The sequence below is a fragment of the Hypanus sabinus genome, chromosome 1, assembly GCF_030144855.1.
Source record: "Hypanus sabinus isolate sHypSab1 chromosome 1, sHypSab1.hap1, whole genome shotgun sequence".
Taxonomy (NCBI): domain Eukaryota; kingdom Metazoa; phylum Chordata; class Chondrichthyes; order Myliobatiformes; family Dasyatidae; genus Hypanus; species Hypanus sabinus.
In genome coordinates, this window is record NC_082706.1 from 190,306,798 (window position 1) to 190,326,982 (window position 20,185).

At 40.6% G+C, this 20,185-nt stretch overlaps 1 protein-coding gene across 11 annotated transcripts in view; it reads right to left on the minus strand.

Moving 5' to 3' along the window:
• LOC132401655 (lethal(3)malignant brain tumor-like protein 4) overlaps positions 1–20,185 on the minus strand; it is a 380,142-nt gene that overhangs the window by 126,470 nt on the left and 233,487 nt on the right. For 9 of the 11 annotated variants that reach the window (XM_059983710.1, XM_059983695.1, XM_059983702.1 and 6 more), the window contains one exon: positions 2,528–2,701. The exons of the other annotated variants lie outside the window; for them this stretch is intronic. In XM_059983710.1, the coding sequence (XP_059839693.1) occupies positions 2,528–2,701 (174 nt within the window). The remainder of the gene's footprint in view (positions 1–2,527; positions 2,702–20,185) is intronic. 11 annotated transcript variants of the gene reach the window in all.

Below are 20,185 nucleotides of genomic sequence, written 5' to 3' on the forward strand. Positions count from 1 at the left end.
CAATGACTCCCATCCACTCCATAATGTACTGGTTAGGCACAGGAGTACGTTCAGCCAGAGACTCATTCCACCGAGATGCAACACTGAGCATCATAGGAAGTCATTCCTGCCCGTGGCCATCAAATTTTACAACTCCTCCTTCAGAGTGTCAGACACCCTGAGCCAATAGGCTGGTCCTGGACTTATCTCCACTTGGAATAATTTACTTATTATAATTTAATTATTTATGGTTTTATATTGCTATATTTCTACACTATTCTTGGTTGGCGCGACTGTAACGAAACCCAATTTCCCTTGGGATCAAAAAAGTATGTCTGTCTGTCTGTCAAAAGAAAACTATCCACCCCTAAAGATAGTAGTGCAGCCTACACTTGCTCGCTTTCAAACATATGCTTCATGTTGTAAAAGAATGTGTTCAACTGTTTCATCTTGATGACAAAACCTAACATCCCAGAGTGACATTTTTGGACAAGATATAAAGAATAATTAAGCATATGCATAATTCTATGTCGAGTCAATATAATTCCTTCCCTTCTTGTTTTATCCCTTTCTCCCTTAAATCTAACAGTTTCATGTAATCTGTAAAGGTGTCACCCCTTATGCCAATTAACCTACAAGTATTGCCATAATTCTTAGCCCTGCCAACCGCTCAGCTTCTGATTTGCTAAGTGCAAGGTCTGTATCCACAGATGAACTCTTAACAGTTTTTTTTGCACGATCAACCTGTTCACTCTCCTCAACACCTCGATGTGCAGGGACCCATAAGAAGCAGATATGTAAACCAATACTTTGAATATGAAATAAAGCTTGAAAAGCTTCTAGCAGTAAATCTGACCCAAGCAGTTAGACCTTCCAGATACAGGTGTATTTTTACTACCATCAATTGAAACACCTTGACTGCCCATCGGTGATCTGCATTCTAAAATTAATTGGCTGCACCAGTGATGATTTGGTGTGTTATATTAAAGGGGGTGAATTCTTATAGAAACAATTATTTTGTGTTTTATATTTGTAGTTAATTAGATCATTTTGCTGAGATATGTTTTCACTTTGAGTATTTTTCTGTTAATCCATGTCAAAAAAGCCAAATGAAATCCACTGTGATTCAATGTTGTAAAATAATAAAACATGAAAAATTCCAAGGGGTAGTATACTTCTCATAGGCACTGTATATAGATATATGTAAAATTGCAATGGTACTGTGCAAAGATCTTAGGCACATATATATATGGCTAGGAGGCCGAAGACTTTGGCAGAGTGCCCTACTAATTTTATGTAGTGCACTGCACAGCTGCCACAAAAAAACAAATTTCATGGCATATGTGAATGATGATAACCCTGATTATGATATGGGTCTCTTCTGTGGACTGAGGATTGGAAGGGGACAGGGAGAGGGGAATCATGGTTGGTAAAAGGGAGGATGGAAGGGAGGTGGGGAAGGGAGGAGAGAAGCACCAGAGAGACATTTTGTAATGATCAATAAGCCAACTGTTTGGAATTAATGTCTTTGCCTGGTGTCTCAGGGCTGAGTATGTCTGTACTCGGACCATATCCCACCCCGGCATTCCTTCTCTGCCATCTGTCCCAAACCCCTCCTGCAGCATTCCATCCTCACCGTTCCCAACATCCTTTGCTCCTGCCAGATTTACAAACTCACTCTCCACTCCATGTTGACGAACACAGTATTGTGCAGAAGCCTTAAGCACCCTCTCTCTCTCTCTCTCTCTCTCTCTCTGTATATATATATATCTAAGACCCTTGCACAGCACTGTAAAAGAATGATCTGTCTTGAGGTCTTGAGCTCCTGTCATAAAATCCAGTTATCATCCTATTAGATTGGCTCAACATAGCATCAAGAAACAGCTGAGCACAATAAATCACTATGAGCTACAATAATATATACAATAAGCAATGCAAAAGAGGAATGATGAGATGGTGTTCATGAACTAATGAACTGTTCAGATATCTGATGGCTGAGGGGAAAATACTCTTCCTAAGTGTGTTTGGAAACACAGCAAAGGCTGTTTGAAGTCCCTGTATAGTGGGAATCGAAGAGATGAAAAGAAGAGTGTTGTATCACCCACAGTTGCAATGGAAGGTGCTTTAAGATGGTGGCTGATGGGAATGGAAGAGTGTACCAGGGAGTCACAAAGGAAATAGCTGAAAAGAGAGGAGAAAATGTCTGTTTTTAAAAAAAAATTCACTCAGATGCTGTGGAAACACCCTGAGTGCTCAGCAGGAGAGTTACCAGCTGTAGATGACTTAGTCTTTGCTCTGTTTAGGTATCAATGACTTTGATGTGTTTAGATCCGATGGTTCTTCAAAAGCAATCTAAGCCAAAAAGCCACAACAAATGGATGACATTCTGCTTTGGTAGGCAAGTACCAAGAAACTTCCTACCACACAAGACTTATACAACTTCTGACAAAACTACCTATTCTTTACATGTTATGAATACACTGTAGCTAAAGGAACAAGTCACAGAGCACAGAAAATTACATTAAAATATAGTAACGAACAGTTTTACCTTGTGTCATTAACACTTCCCTCTGGCTTCCCATTTGAACCATTACTCTCAAGACGTTTAGTTCTTGGGACAAAAGGAATAGGAATGAGAGTCATCTGTTTCTCTCCTCCTAATCTGTCATGAATTATTGACTCCTTCTTCATGTTGAGCTCTGAATAGGGGCATCCAAAGGCACTAGATTCGCAAAAGAGCGGACAATATTGTGTTACTTATTGTTTAACTTCCACAGTAACGCAAATTATTCGTCATCCATTTCTCTGAAAAACTAAGTGCAATTCCCACATGAACAGATCAATTACAAAATCTGAAGTGTGAAAAATAACTTCCTATTTAAGAACAAAATCCCTTGAACGTAATCTGAAAAGAGATCAGTTGAAGGTAATTAAACTACGATGCTGTGGGTGCCAATTTAAAGAATGAGCAGATCTGGAGGATAAGGACAAAAGAAGAAAGCTTCTTTTATTAAAAGGACATTAGGAAGGAAGATTACTCTTTTTGATATATTACTGATATGAGCTTTTAGTTCCAGCATCTACATCTGTTGGTTGCTGCAGTGTGATGTGAGTTCATGCTTAAATCATTAATCCGAGTCCATGGAGTATTAGGCTCACCACTTAACAACCATGCGATGGTCCCTGAAGTTTTCTAAAGGCTGTTAATAAACTTGATCACTTCACATGATACGATCTTACAATATCTGTCTCTTTAAATACTGGCAACACTTATTAACTTTTTTTAACACTAGGGGGTGGCACAGTACCGAAGTGGTTAGCACAACGCTTTACAGTACCAGCAATCAGGGTTCAATTCCTGCTGTTGCCTGTAAGGAGTTTGTACGTTCTCCCCGTGACCCCGTGGGTTTTCTCCAGGTGCTCCTGTTTCCTGTCAGCTGGTAGGTTAATTGGTCATTGTAAATAGTCCCATGGTTAAGCTAAGATTAAGTTGTTGGATTGCTGGGCGGCGTGGCTCCAAGGGCTGGAAGGGTCTACTCTGCACTGTATGTTCATAAATAAATAACAAAATCATTTCTGATCAGTTCCTTGAATAAAGAAGGCAGGTGAAATATTTCCAAATGAATTTCTGAATAAGGCACCATAACAGACACCTCTTGATGGTCGTTCAATGATTATTACCAAATTAGCAATCCAGAGGTGTGGATCAACAATACAGAGTGGATGGTTTAACTACAATTACACCCACTTATAGTTAATAACCTTCTATTTTAGAAGGGAAAACGTCTTTGTAATGATGACCATGAACCTACTGGATGGTCATAAAATTTCATGAATATTCTCGACTTCTTGAGGACTATCAGGTATAAACAAGGGATATTGACCTTGTCAGTGCTGCTTGGATTCCAAAAAAAAGTATGAAAAGAAGCACTAATGAATTAGTGGGAATTTTACAAGTGGCCAAAGTCAAAGGAACTAAACATTGAAATGTGGAGAAATTGTGCAGCCGGGACAGAATACAAAGAGAGACAAATATACTTACAAACTGTAGAAAGGAAATTAGACATGAGGATGATTCTATTTTAGATTCAAGCCTAAGAATGTAAATGTGAACACAGCAAAATATAAAACTAGGTAGCCTATTCTGCATCAGCACCGGTGGTGGATCTATTCCATAAACTATGCAAATCAGCAGCCGAACTGTACATTGCAACCAATGTTTCAAACCCCTCCACCCCCATATTCACCACTTGACTGAGTCAGTTAGTTGGCTCTAATGCGATCCTGAAGGACTTGGCTATTAAATCTGGGTCTGCAGCAAGTAGAACTCTGTCATAGAACCCAGGCCTGGCTACCAAAGGAGAAGGGTTGGGCATGGGGCTAGCGACCCCATCCTGTAAAAAACCAGCTCTACAGAAATGCTAACAGAAGCTCCAAAGACCACACCTTTGGGAGAGGAAGGATCTTCAATAGGCTTCATCTTGAAACACTGGAAGACAGGCCCAGGACAAAGGACTCTGGCAAGCTTCTTCTGGTGGATTATGCCCCAGTAGGGGTGGTGGGCAGCATCAGGTAGTGCATGAAGATTAAATCTACTTTCTCTCATCCTCATCAATCTGCCTGCTGCAGGTGCAAATTCCCATGATGGTGCAGCCAGCAGTAACCATAACAAAATCCTTGAGAAAATCAATACCTGCCTTAAACTGAGGAAACTATCAGTGTCTGTGACGCAGCAATCCTGTGAACGGATTTTGGCAACTCAACATAGAATCTTCAAGAGGCATTGTTGTCCATCATAATAAACAAACTACTCTACTATCATATGCAAATCTCATAGACCGGAATATCTCAATTTGACCTTCATTGACTGTCCTTGGTATAGAATGTTTTTTTAATTCCATGAGCAAGTTATTTTTATGGCCTTTTGGACTCTGAAGGAAGGGCCTGATAAAATCAGCTTAAGACTCATACTGTAACTCACCAAGAATCATTTTATTAATGACATACAGTTGCCTTTGTTGGTCTACACATAATATATCTCAGTATGCCCTCGTTAGAGATTATTTTTAGATCACATCATACATAAAACAGTTGCTTTGCCTTTTGGACAGTTTTACATTTGATGAAGATGGTAAAAATTCAACATTCAAACAGTGATATGAATATTTTTTTCAGGTTCCTAGCTGTGCTGGTGACCTTTCTATAAATAAATAAGAGAGGTGTTGCAATTCCAGTTAAACTGGCAGAGCAAAGACAGCATAAGATAGTCCTAACTAGTTTTCCTATCAGCAGTATTACTTCTAATTTAAAACTCCAGATTTAACAACTTTACACATAACATAACACTCAAGAACTTCTTTTTACGAGAAACTTCACTTCAATGTTCAGCTGTGTTTTTTTTCCCCTACAAAATAACTGCCTGCCAAGTAATAAGTGAACTTGCACAGGTTACAGAAACAGACTAAAAGATTATCTGAGATCCAAAGACAATCAAATTAATTTGAAATTTGAGGGATAAATTTAAGGGATAGTTGTTTGAATCAACCCTGCTGTACAGCTGTGACCAAAGTGAATAAGATCAATGCCTTTCAGTTGCTCGTGCTGGGGGATTATATTGTAGAGATAGGCTTTGAAGTTTACCCCAATGAACATCAGCATGATGAAAACATGATTTGTCCTTCACATTGCAAAAAAGAATGAATGAGTGGTATCATTGCAAGGAGATAATGGGCAACCAGCTGCAACAGCTCACTGCAGCCTGAAAGATGAACAAATGCCATGGACTCCTTTTTTTAAACTGAACAGAAACCATAGCAACAGTTGCACAGAAGTTGAAGCTTTGCACTTCAGAGATAAAGCAAACACCATCTGAAACATATTGCCAACGACAGCATTTAAACCTACTTTAGCTTGCAGGGTTAACAGCCTAGAATCATTCAAATATTTCGGGATTTAATCCAATAACCATTACTTGATTTATGGATACCTATATAAATAAGATATCCAATGGTATTTCATAAGAATAATAAGACCTCAACATTAAGAATAAAATGCCAGGTGCAGGAGTAAGATGGTGACTTAAAAGTTGAATAGCTGAAATTGTCAATTGTGATTCTGGGAAAACTTCAATCGTGGAAAATTCCGTGTCACTTCACGGAGAAATGTGGCAAGTTATTGACATACTTTGATTGTGCTCCTACAGTGCAAACAGAATCTGATTTTGAATGTTGTTGGTTGCTCTGTTTCTCTCCCAGGTGTTAAGAAACTTGCCAAAGACAGGGGATGGGAGATTGCTTGCTGGCTGTTCCATTGCTTCTTGCAAGTCAGTAGAAGCTTGGGTTTAGTTCCCCCAGGGCAGCTGGGAACTGTTCTTCTCAACTGTAAGTCCCAGACAGCCCAGTACCTCCTTTCAGCTAACTCTGCCTTAACCTGTTGGCATTACTTGTGTTCAATTTGAATACAGTGGGAAAGTGGTTATTAAGACCATGGATTAGGATTTGCAGAAGTTTGATTTTCTTCATATTTCACGGTGTTATGCATTCCTAAATTGTGTTACCTTGTTTACCTGCTGCTGCCATACAATACAATCAAAACAATACTTTAAAATTAAGATAATTAATCAATGTTTTTAAAATGACAGTAGATCTGTATATGACTCCGATGGAAACATGTTGCATCAGTGATGACATGCTCTAAAAAAAGGATCAATGTGTTTGACATCAAACAGAACAAGAGTAATTCTAGATGTAATAATGGGACTAATGAAAACTGATAATTAGTGTCATAAAAAGATCACTCAGTTGTAGATTATTCTGTTCTTCAACAACTGCCAGAGATAACTGAACTGTGAGCTGTTCTGTAACATTCACATGGGCTACTCACCATTCTGCAACTCCATATAATTTTCAATATTTAATTATGCTAACTATTAGGCAATAAAACTATCAACAAGGACCGAAATTATAACACTACACACTTACTCTCATTCACCTAACATTTCTAGGAAATCAAAGAACTAGAGGCCTTGCACTTTTGCTTTTGTGGAAGAGGAAAGTACAGGGAGAAAATTTCAAATATTACCTCAAATATAGAAAAATAGAAAATGTACAGCGCAATACAGGCCCTTCGGCCCACAATGCTGTGCCGAACATGTACTTACTTTAGAAATTACCTAGGGTTAGCCAAAGCCCTCTACTTTTCTAAGCTCCATGTACCTATCCAGGAGACCCTATTGTACAGTTTAAGTCAGAAGTTTACATACACCTTAGCCAAATATATGTAAATTCAGTTTTTCACAATTCCTGACATTTAATCCTAGAAAACATTCCCTGTCTTAGGTCAGTTAGGATCATTACTTTATTTTAAGAATGTGAAATGTCAGAATAATAGTAGAAAGAATGATTTATTTCAGCTTTTATTTCTTTCATCACATTCCCAGTGGGTTAGAAGCTTACATATACTTTGTTAGTATTTGGTAGCATTGCCTTTAAATTGTTTAACTTGGGTCAAACATTTTGGGTAACCTTCCACAAGCTTCTCAGAACTGCTGTAACTGAGTCAGGTCTGTAGGCCACACGCTTTTTCAGTTCTGCCCACAAATTTTCTAGGGCTTTGTGATGGCCACTCCAATACCTTGACTTTGTTGTCCTTAAGCAATTTTGCCACAGCTTTTGAGGTATATTTGGGGTTTTTGTCCATTTGGAAGACCCATTTGCAACCGAGCTTTAACTTCCTGGCTGATGTCTTAAGATGTTGCTTCAATATATCTACATAATTTTCCTTCCTCACGATGCTATCTATTTTGTGAGGTGCACCAGTCCCTCCTGCAGCAAAGCACCCCCACAACATGATGCTGCCACCCCCGTGCTTCACGGTTGGGATGGTGTTCTTCGGCTTGCAAGCCTCACCCTTTTTCCTCCAAACATAATGATGGTCATTATGGCCAAACAGTTCAATATTTGTTTCATCAGACCAGAGGACATTTCTCCAAAAAGTAAGATCTTTGTCCCCATGTGCACTTGCAAACTGTAGTCTGGTTTTTTTATGGCAGTTTTGGAGCAGCGGCTTCTTCCTTGCTGAGCAGACTTTCAGGTTATGTCGATATAGGACTCGTTTTACTGTGAATATAGATACTTGTCTACCTGTTTCCTCCAGCATCTTCACAAGGTCCTTTGCTGTTGTTCTCGGATTGATTTGCACTTTTTGTGCCGAAGTATGTTCATCTCTAGGAGACAGAATACGTCTCCTTCCTGAGTGGTATGATGGCTGTGTGGTCCCATGGTGTTTATACTTGCGTAGTGTTGTTTGTACAGATGAACGTGGTACCTTCAGGCGTTTGGAAATTGCTCCCAAGGATGAACCAGACTTGTGGAGGTCCACAATTTTTTTTCTGGGGTTTTGGCTGATTTCTTTTGATTTTGTTTGTAAACTTCTGACCCACTGGAATTGTGATATTGTTTATTAAAAGTGAAATTGTCTGTCTGCAAACAATTGTTGGAAAAATTACTCATGTCATGCACAAAGTAGATGTCCTCAACGTCTTGCCAAAACTATAGTTTGCTGATATGAAATCTGTGGAGTGGTTAAACAATGAGTTTTAATGACTTCAACCTAAGTGTATGTAAACTTCTAACCCACTGGGAATGTGATGAAAGAAATAAAAGCTGAAATAAATCATTCTCTACTATTATTCTGACATTTCACATTCTTAAAATAAAGTAGTGATCCTAACTGACCTAAGACAGGGAATGTTTACTAGGATTAAATGTCAGGAATTGTGAAAAACTGAGTTTAAATGTATTTGGCTAAGGTGTATGTAAACTTCTGACTTCAACTGTATCTTCCTCCACCACCATCGCCGACAGCTTGTTCCACGCACTCATAACTCTGCGTAAAAAACTTACCCCTCGCATCTCCTCTGTACCTACGTCCAAGCACTTTAAAACTGTGCCCTCTTCTGCTAGCCATTTCAGCCCTGGGAAAAAGCCTCTGACTATCCACACGATCAATGCCTCTCATCATCTTATACACCTCTATCAGGTCACCTCTCAGCTTCTGTCATTCCGAGGAGAAAAGTCCAAGTTCACTCAACCTATTCTCATATGGCATGCTCCCCAATCCAGGCAACATCCTTGTAAATCTCCTCTGCACCCTTTCTATTGTTCCCACATCTTTCCTGTAGTGAGGTGAGCAGAATTGAGCACAGTACTCCAAGTGGGGTATGACCAGGGTCCTATATAGCTGCAACAGTGCCTATTGGCTCTTGAACTCAATCCCCTGGTTGATGAAGGCCAATGAACCGTAAAGCCTTCTTAACCAGAGTCAACCTGCGCAGCTGCCTCTGATCCTCCACACTACCAAGTCTTATCATTAATACTACATTCTGCCATCATATTTGACCTACTAAAATGAACCACCTCACCCTTATCTGAGTTGAACTCCATCTGCCACTTCTCAGCTCAGTTTTGCATCCTATTGATGTCCTGCTGTAACCTCTGACAGCCTACCACACTATCCACAATACCCCTAACCTTGGTGTCATTAGAAAATTTACTAACACATCCCTCCACTTCCTCAAATATCACTGGAGTATTGCTCAATATTGATGGTGGAACATTAACATGCTGAAATAATTTCTAAAAATTCCATCTTCAACATCATTGTAAATATTCTATGTCATTACAAATTGATTTCCTTTATCCTATCCAGGTCTGGATTAAAGATCATGTACTGGAGTTACTCTGGGTTTGACATCAGTTTCAGTCCGTTGACTTTGGTCCCAGGTGATTAAACAATCAATGACAACAATGAGCAAATAAGTAACTTGAATAGAAGCCATTACTGATATTAATAGATATCAGCACAACAGAGATGAAATGCTGGAGGAACTCAGCAAATCGGGTATCATCTATGGAAATTAATAAACAGTCGGCTTTTTTGATTGAGACCCCTCAGCAGGACTGGAAAGGAAGGAGGAAGATGGCAGGAGGAGGCGGTGGGGAGAAAGGAAGGAGGAAAAGCTGGAAGGGATAGGTGAAGCCAGTTGGGTGGAGGAGGGGGGAATTAAATAAGAAGTTGGAAGGCTTTAAGTGGAAAAGGCAAAGGGTTGGAGAAGGAATCTGATAGGAGAGGAGAGTGGACCATGGGAGAAAGGTTGTGGGGGGGGGGGGGTGCTGGGAAGGTGAGGAGAAGAGGTGACAGGTTAGAGTGGGGAATAGAAGGGGAGGGAGAAGCGATCAGAAGTTAGAGAAGTTGATGTTCATGCCATCTACCTAGAAGGAATACGAGTTGTTGCTCCCATTCACCTATCACCTTCTAGTTTGTCCTTCTTCCCCTCTCCCCACCTTCTCTTTCTGGCATCTCCCCCTTCTATTCCAGTCCTGATGAAGGGACTTGGATGAAAATGTTGACTGCTTACTCACTTCCATAGATGCTGCCTGACCTGCCGAGTTCCTCCAGCATTTTGCGTGTGTTGCTCTGGATTCCAACATCTGTAGAAACTCTTGTTTATTTTTGACACTGTCAGCACATTTGGTTGGCTGTTTTTACTTTCACAACTTGAACAGCTGAAGTTATCCTCTTTGAATCAGGCTCTTGAATCAAAGGGGATAACTTCACTCAACTTCACTTGCCCCATCACTGAAATGTTCCCACATCTATGGACTCACTTTAAAGGACTTTGCATCTCATGTTCTCGATATTTATTGCTTATTTATTTATTATTATTATTTCCTCTTTCTTTTTGTATTTTCACAGTTGTTTTTTGCACACCAGTTGTCTGCTCAGTTGGTGTGGTCTTTCATTGTTTCTATTAAGTTTATTAGATTTTTTGAGTGTACCTGCAAGAAAGTGAATCTCAGGGTTGTACTTTCATAATAAATTTACTTTGAGCTGAAGTGCTGGCTTGTTGAAAACCAAATAGGACTGTCTCAATTAAAGTCAAATTCTCTGATTGGGTATAAATAGCAACAAAAAGAACATCAATCTCAGAAGAGGAAATGCTAGTGCTCGATCAGTAAAGGTTCTCAGGAGTCGAAAGGGAGAATGGAGGAGGGATCTGGAAAGGGAGGTTGCTGATTGAAAGAAATAGGAGTTGATATAGAGAATAAAGGTGAGAGAGTGAGATCAGAAAAATGGGGATTAACAATCAGTCCATAAGCAGTAACATTTGAAAGGTGGGTAATTAGAGAGCTGTGGGTGTTCTGATGTGTATAACCGAGACAATCAAGGAATATACGAACTGGTCTGGAAAACGGAATTGAAAATGTTTGCTCATTATTTTATTAATTGGCAGATGATCTGTGATGTTCATTGTGGGGCTTCTCATGTTCTTATATTAAACCTTTAAATGTTTACCCTCATTCTCAAATTCACAGAGTCATTGAAGTAGGCCCCTGAGCCCACGACATCCATGCTAACCTGTTCTGACAATTTACATGAATTCTAGCTCTGCCACAGACGGTCCCAAACCTGGCTGCGAGGAGGGTTGGGCATGGGGCTAGCAACCCCAACCGGTACAAAAAATGTGTCGCAAAAAGTGTTAATAGAAGCTCCAAAGACCTCATTCCTGGGAGAGGAGGGATCTTTGAAGACGGGCTGTATGTGGGGACAACCTGAAAGACTAGCCCGGGATAGGAAGACTGAATTGGAAGGACTGCTTGGGGCCCTGAATGGTAGTGAGGGAGGAAGTACTGGGGCAGGTATAACATTTGTTCTGCTTGCAAGGATACGTGACAGGAGGGAAAGCATTGGGGAGGGATGAATGGACAAAGAAGTCATGTAGGGAGTGATCTCTGCAGAAAGCAAAAAGTGGGAGGGAGGGATCCCTTTGGAGATGGTGGAAGTTACGGAGAATTATGTGCTGGTCACGGAGGCTGGGTGGGGTGGTAGGACAAGCGGAACCCTATTGCTGGAGTGACTGGAGGATGAGGTTGAAGGCAGCATTGATGGTGGAGGAAGGGAAGCCCCTTTCTTTGAAAAAGGAGGACATCTCCTTCGTTCTGGAATGAAAAGCCTCATCCTGAGAGCAGATGCGGCAGAAACTAAGGAATTGAGAGAAGGGGGTGGAGTTTTTACAAGTAACAGGATGGAACTTCGACGGGAGTTCAGAGGAACTCAGCAGGGCAGGCAACATCTATGGAAATGAACATGTCCTGAAGAAGGATCTTGCCCTGAAACATCGACTGTTTGTTTATTTCCATAGATGCTGCATTCCTCCAGCAGTGTGTTTGTTTGTCCTTCTATTCTTGCTTGATTTACAAGTTTTTCCCCACCAGCTGCACTGCTGTTAAGCTTTTCACCTCCCTATCAAATTAACTTCAGCCTTTCTGAATAGCGTGAGCAAACCCACGTGAAAGGATATTGGTCCCTTGCCAGTTTAGGTGTAATCTATCCTTTCTACAGTTCCAGTTACTTCAGAAATGATCTCAATGACTCAACTCTTTACCAGACTCTAAGTTCACAATAATAGTACTTATTTCCTTAAAATTTTTCTGCAATCATAAACTGAAGTATGATAATAAAATAAAGCACATTGAGATGCCATGATAAATCTGCTGAATTTAGTGGAAATGTATCCCCAGCAAATAGGATTAAAGGAACATAAGAGCACTTGTTTATATCATTAAACAGTGATTAAACAGTGTAACAAGAACCGCCTCTACATGATTGTTTTATAAATTGCCTTCAGCCTAAAGATATGATTTCAAATATAAAATATCACTAAGCAATTTCATAAGTAGTGATCAACTGCATGTCTAGTATCTGGTGAGATAAAAAGACTATATAGATTAAACTTTAACCAGTGATCAATCGCCGTATCCATCTAACAATACCACTACAGGTTTCTTCTTTCAGTAACACACAATCTGCTGGAAGAACTCAGCCCGTTGAGCAGTGTCGGGGGGCGGAGAGAAATCCTCACCATTTTGAGTCAAAACCCTGCATCAGGACTGAGAATCGAGAGTGGAAGGGAATTGACAAGAAATGTTTCTGACCACCTCATCTCTGAACTCTCAATCCCAATGCAGGATTTTGACCCGAAACGTCGATAATTCCTTTCCTCCCACCAATGCTGCTTGTCCTGCTGAGTCCCTCCAGGAGACTGTGAGATGCTCCTGGTTCCAGCATATACAGCCTCTTCATCAATGAGCATAAGTGGTTAGTCTAGTAGGCTGTTCAAGCTACTTTGAATCAAAATATATATTCATAAAAATGATAAACTGTTTATTTCAATATAACACTGAAGCAATGAGATGTTTCTTCATTTTAATATCACTTCAGTGTAAACAACGATGAAGTGTTTTCTATAAGTGACAGATCACACGCACTTCTATCAGTAATGCACAATATGCTGGAAGAACTCAGTGGGTCACACCGCGTCACTGGGAGGAGAAAAATTGTCACCATTTTGGGTCAAAGTCTTGCACCAGAACTGGAGATAGAGAGGTAAACGAATAGTGTGTGTGCTGTACTGTATCTGTGAGCAGGTTACAATGATTAGATATGCACCGGAACCAGTATATCATATGAATGTTAACCTTGCAACGATAAGAGGCCATCAGTTTAAGGTCAGTACTGAATATTTGTCTGTTTTATTGCTTTGAGGAACTTTCAGATCAGTCAGATGGAACTAGAGAAGAAACTATCGGAATGTTAATTCTTTTTCACTTCCTGCTCAACTTACTGTTGTTTCCACTATTTTATTATTATTGTGGATTTTTACCAACTTTGCTAAGAAACAGAAAGGGAAAAAGATTCTCCTTTCCATTGACTCAACCTCCTTTGAGCAATCTCAAAGAGCATTCTTCATACACAGTGTGAAGCTTCTCCTCTCTTCGGTTTCCTTTAGATAGCATGACTTGCCAGCTCTCTGAAAACAACTGGCAATTAAATACCTGTCACTGACACTTTATGGCTGCAACTTTGGAAAATGAGATGAGACTTCCCAAACTAATTTTACTTCCTGCTGGCAGATGCTCTGAATTGATTGATCTGGATTACATTCAAAACACAAGCCTTTACAATAAAACAGCCGTTTACATTTTCTTGCCAGAATTTTTTTTTAAATCCCACAACCAAAGTCACTGATTTCGTGCTGGGTTGTAATAGACCTGATCAAGGTTAGCTTACGAGCAGGTGCAGCCTAATTCCATGCCAGGACAAGAGAGATCTCCAGCTGTTGTCTGGGATGCAAAGAGGCATATGGAATGCCAAATGGCAAAAAGATCAACAAAAAATTAAGTCATGGTTGTCTTTTCACAGATTTTAAATGCACCTCACAGTATTTTTTTTATTAAGTGTAACTGTGATGGTGAAGGACACATAGAGTATACCTACCTTCATTTGCTGAGATACACAGGGAAGATCAGGGAAGTTATGCTACAGCTTTATAAAATACTGGTAAGATTACAATGGAGCACTGTGTGCAGATGAGATGCAGCAGTGTGTTGTCTAGAATGTAGCATTTCAGTTATGAGGTTGGGTTTGGCTTCATTGAAATGGCACAAGCTGAGGGCAGATCTGATTAAGGTTTGAGATAAGGTAGGCAGCAGTAACCATTTCACAGAGGGGTACCAAAACGGGACGAGGTTTAGAGAGCATCTGGGGGAAGAACTATTTTACACCCAGAGGGTCTAGAATCAAGACTGCATTGCCTGAATGGGCAATGAAGGCAACTACTCTGAAAATACTTAAATAGCATCTTGAGCAAGCAAGATTTAAAAAGCTATCGGTAAAGTGCTGAGAAATGGGATGGTTATAGACGGACAATCTTTGCTCAGCTCATCATTGGTATAATGGGCCAAAAAGCCATAGTTTCTATGCAGGATGACTTAAATTATTGTTTCTACAGAGTTTCATTAAGAGTTCAAAATAATGCTGTTTTTGTTATGGATATCCCACTCCAAACATGAAGACAGAAATTCAGAACTTCCATTTTAAGTTGATTTAAATACTTGGTTTAAAATGGTTGTATTAACAATAAGCACTGGGTCGATTCAGAAAGACCAGGTGTGGGCAGAATCAAGGTGACGGGGCCTAGACCCCAGAGCGTATTGAAGTGACAGAACCCGATGTATGGATGATGAATTAGGTGCAGGGCCATACTGAAAAGGTCAGGTTTCTGGGTTTCTTTGTTTCATGGCTGACCTTTTAAAAGACAAATCTCAAGGTTGTATAATGTATACGTATGACAATAAATGTACTTTGAGCTTTGAGGTGCTTGGTCTCACAATTTCAGAATCTGAACAGATCAACTCATTTAATTCAGTGAGAAGCAAAAAAATAGTGTTTGTTTGCCCCTTGTTCAGTGCATTCAAAGAAGTTAAATGTAATGGTCACAGATGCACATCAATGCATGCATAGTGACCAACACATGCCAAAGCAAGCACAGTTAGGATGAAACAATGCAAAGCCCATTCATGCCTCTGTAATAAACAGAAAATCAATGGAGAAGGTCTGTAACACGTTTATTGACAAACAAATCAGACTAGGGACCAGCAGTAGTTATGCAAGGTACTTCGGACATGTCTCCCCAACTACCTATTTTAAGTACATTAACTTACAAGGTGATCAGTTAGGCTTTTCAAACATGGGAGGTAAGCACAGTGTTGAATTAAAGGAGGTTTCAGCCAGGATTTTGGTAAATAAAGATTTGTAGTATTCACACTAAGACTAAATAACTAATGATCGAAGATCAAACACTCAAAGTGCCTTCTTTATGAAGCACAGAAGATACACAGACAAATTCACTGAGTGAAAGAGGGAGCCCCAAGAAAATGATTTAATCCAATCTGCCCCCAAGATCCAACAAACATTCTCAGTTCTTTCAGAGACTAAATCATCACAGAAGAAAATCTATCAGATCGAAAGAAAACTATTCTATGATTTATAGAGTCTGATACGCTGTTCAGGACAGAACTTTTTATGATCATGAGATATTTTGTTGCACTTGAAAATATAGCAGAGTTGCAGTAATTTGAATTAATTAGCTCTTCTATTACCACACTGGAAAATAATGAATGCTTTTAACAAGCCAGCTGTTCTTCTGGCCAAATTGAGCATTCCCTGAAGATACCACTAATGATTTCCTGTACCTCAACCACATAAAAAAAAAAGATGCTCTGGTGGAATGCTTTACGCTGTCCTGCTTTCATAACTTCTTTTTTTTCAGAAGGCTAATAACGAACAATCAGGCTTCTGTCTATTAGCATTCATGACTTCAGAGTAAGCCACAAAACTTTTTTTTCTCTGAATCACAAAGATAATTGTAGGTGCAGCAGGTCATTTAGCTGATCTAGCTCATTATCTTATGGAAAACGACAGTTCTAATGTACCATCTAACCATTTATATCACAATTCAAAGATTTTGTTGACTGTGCCTTCTTATATAGAAGGCCATTAAAAATACAAAGCATACTTTGGATAAAGAAGTGCTTCCTGATATTTGTCCTTCACCTGCCCTTCAGCAATTTGTACCAAATTACTAAATTAAATACAAATATTGAGTATGCCTTTCTGCTATAATTCAAACTGAATTAAGACTATGATTCACTCTTCCATCATTTACGGTGTTGGAGAAACTTCTACAATTCCCCTTCCCATTTACTTGCTTGCAAAGTTGAATTGCTTTTGCATATAACACAGTCCTTTGACAGTGGAAATCAATCACACAGCTTTTGTCTGTAGGATTAGACTTTTCTGTTATATTTTGATGAAGAAAAATGAATAAGGGTCTCAGCCGGAGCTCTGGGCGTCTTTTGGATATTGAATGACATTGAAGCAAAAGAAAAATGTTATCAAGGGCTTCAAATTCAAGCTCACCCAAAATCAATTTCACCTCTACATCCACAGAGGAAGCACCGCATGAAGCAAGCATGTGTAAAGCAGAAGTTGTATGAGCAGGAGGTAAGAGAAAGCAGTAAAGGTTAGACAAGGCTCATAACTGGATTAGTAGCTCGGCAATGAAATGAAGCAGCTGCCACCAAAGAGAAGGCTGTGTTTGTTCCAGAGAGTGAGCCCATATGGTGTCCCTGGCCAAATCCACCGATCAGCTGGAGGGGATATTATCATGTTCTTGCTTCAATAGGAGTTTCCTACCTGCTTTAAGACGACCACCTTCACCTGGTACCTTAGAAATAGAAGGTACTGTGACACCTGCCTTCAAGTGCTTTGAGTAACTGGTCATGGCACACACCAACTCCAGCTTCCCCTGGCCCACTGCAATTTGTCTACCACAAAAACAGGTGATGGCAGAATCCATCCACTCATCTCTCTACAAATGTTCAAACGTTTATTTATTATCAAAGCATGTATCCATATACACCTTGAGATTTGTATTCTCCAGATAGCCGGGAGAAAAGAAAGAATATGAAAGTCGTTCAGAGAGAGACATCAAACCCACCTACCCAACCCGCCCGCCCCCCCTCCCCGTACAAAGGTGAACAGCATTCTGATCATTAATGCCCATCTCCTCACACAAAACAAAACAGGAACATTGGCCCTTCCCCACACAAAAAACTAACAGAACACAACAGAACATCAACCCCCAAACATACTCCCCTCGCACAATGAAGCAGAACAGGAAATGCCAACAAAATAATACATGGAATATAAAGATTACAAATCTGAAAAAGTCCGTAGTCCACAAACGCAATAATCCAATCCATAGCAGTAGAGCCACGATACCATCCTACAGTATCACCGACATTCATCGAAAGAGAAGAGAGGGATACCACACGAGGCACATGGTGTCATGGTAACAGCCTTCCTTTTGATGGCAACAAAAGTCGGTCATTGACTTCAGGAGGGGGTCGTTGCACATGCTCCTGTTTACATCAATGGTGCTGAGGTCGAGAAGGTTGAGGGTATTAAGTTTCTTGGAGTGAGCGTCACCATGCCTGTCCTGGACTGCAGAGTCGTGAACGCAGCTCAACCCACATCACAGAAACCAGCCTCCTCTCCATATGCTTTGCTAATACTTCTTGCTGCCCCTCAGTGAAGCAGCCAGCATAATCAAAGATCCTACCTCCACACCCTCCCCCAAAATGTACTCTAATCTTACCCCTCCTATCGGGCAGAAGATACAAAAGCCTGAAAACATGTAGAACGAGGCTCAAGGACAGCTTCCATATCACTGCCGTAAGACTATTAATGCTTGTCTAGAATGATAACATTGACCCTTGACCTCACAATCTACCTTGTTTTGGCCTTATTGTCCGTCTACACTGGACTTCTTCTGTAACTGTAATACTTTGTGATTTTTGTAAATGACCTGGATGAGAAAGTGGGGGGATAAGTTAATAAATTAGCTGATGACACAAAAGTTCGGGGTGTTGTGGATAGTGTGGAGGGCTGTCAGAGGTTACAATGGGACATTGATAGGATGCAAAACTGGGCTGAGAAGTGGCTGATGGAGTTCAACCCAGGTAAGTGTGAGGTGGTTCATTTTGGTAGGTCAAATATAATGGTAGAATATAGTATTAATGGTAGGACTCTTGGCAGTATGGAGAATCAGAGGGATCTTGGGGTCCGAGTCCATAGGACGCTCAAATCTGCTATGCAGGTTGACTCTGTGGTTCAGAAGGCATACGGTGCATTGGCTTTCATCAACCGTGGGATTGAGTTCAAGAGCCGAGAGGTAATGTTGCAGCAATATAGAACTCAGATCAGACTCCACTTGGAGTACTGTGCTTAGTTCTGGTTGCCTCACTACAGGAATAACGTGGAAATGATGGAAAGGGTGCAGAGGAGATTTACAAGGATGTGGTCTGGTTTGGGGAGCATGCCTATGAGAATAGGTTGAGTGAACTCTGCCTTTTGTCCTTGCAGTGACAGAAGATGAGAGGTGACCTTATAGAGGTGTACAAGATAATGAGAGGCATTGATTGTGTAAATAATCAGAGGCCTTTCCCTGGGGCTGAAATGGCTAGCACGAGAGAGGGCATAGTTTTAAGGTGTTTGGAAGTAGGTACAGAGGAGATGTCAGGGTTAAGTTTTTTACCCAGAGAGTGGTGAGTGCGTGGAATGGGCTGCTGGCGACGGTGGTGGAGGCGGGTACGATAGGGTCTTTTAAGAGGCTCCTGGATGGCTACGTGGAGTTTAGAAAAATAGAGGGCTATGGGTAAAACCTAGGTAGTTCCAAGGTAGGGACATATTCGTCACAGCTTTGTGGGTTGAAGGGCCTGTGTTGTGCTGTAGCTTTTTCTGTGTTTCTATGTTTTACTCTGCAATCTGTTATTACTTTCCCCTTTGCGACCTGAACAGACAGCATGCAAAACAAGGTTTTCACTGTACCTCAGAACAAGGGGCAATAAATCAATTACCACTCAGCTGTGCATGTTCACGCTGACCAGTGGACACCCATCTGCATTCATCCCATCTTCCAGCTCTTGGGCCCCAGGTGAGTTAACTGGTTACCTCGACGCCTCTTACATGCTGTTAGTGACTCTGGTTCCATCACTCTCTCTGGCTGTGCCTTCTAGTTACTCACCATACCCCGGGTGAAAATGTTCCCATTCAAATCCCCTCTAAATTTCTCACCTTTCGTGCTAATCTTTGTTCTCTGGTGTTTATCTCTCAGAAGAAAAAAAATGTTTCTGCAGACTATCCAATCTGTTTGCTTCATATACCTCAACCATATCCCCTCTCAAGTTTCTCCATTCCAAGGCAAACCAACCCAAGCTGTTTGACATCTCTTCAGCACTGAAATTCTCTATCTTAGCCAACGTCCTAGTGAATCTGCGCTGCATCCTCTCCACCTAGAGTTATCACATCTTTACTGCAGGGTGATGACAAGAGCTGCACACAGTACTCCAGCTGAGCTCTGAGCAATGTTTAATAAAGCAGGACCTGTTTTCATTGGCCTGACTAATGAAAGCCAGCATCCCATATGCCTTCCTAAGCACATTATCTACCTGCATTGCCAACTTGGACTTGCACATCAAGGTTGTCTATTCCTCAATGTGCCCAAGAACCTTCCAATTCATGATATACGTCCTGGCCTTATGGGAATGCACCACCCCACATTCATCAGGATTAAATTTCATCTGCCATTTCAACATCACATTAATATCGGCTTATAGCCCTAAGACGATCTGGGTCAAATCGCAAAGATTGGGAACAGGCCAAATCGAGGTGATGGGGTCCACGCCCCAGAGCATAAAGAAGCAACTGAACCCAATATTTAGAAGAGGATTTAGGCACAAGG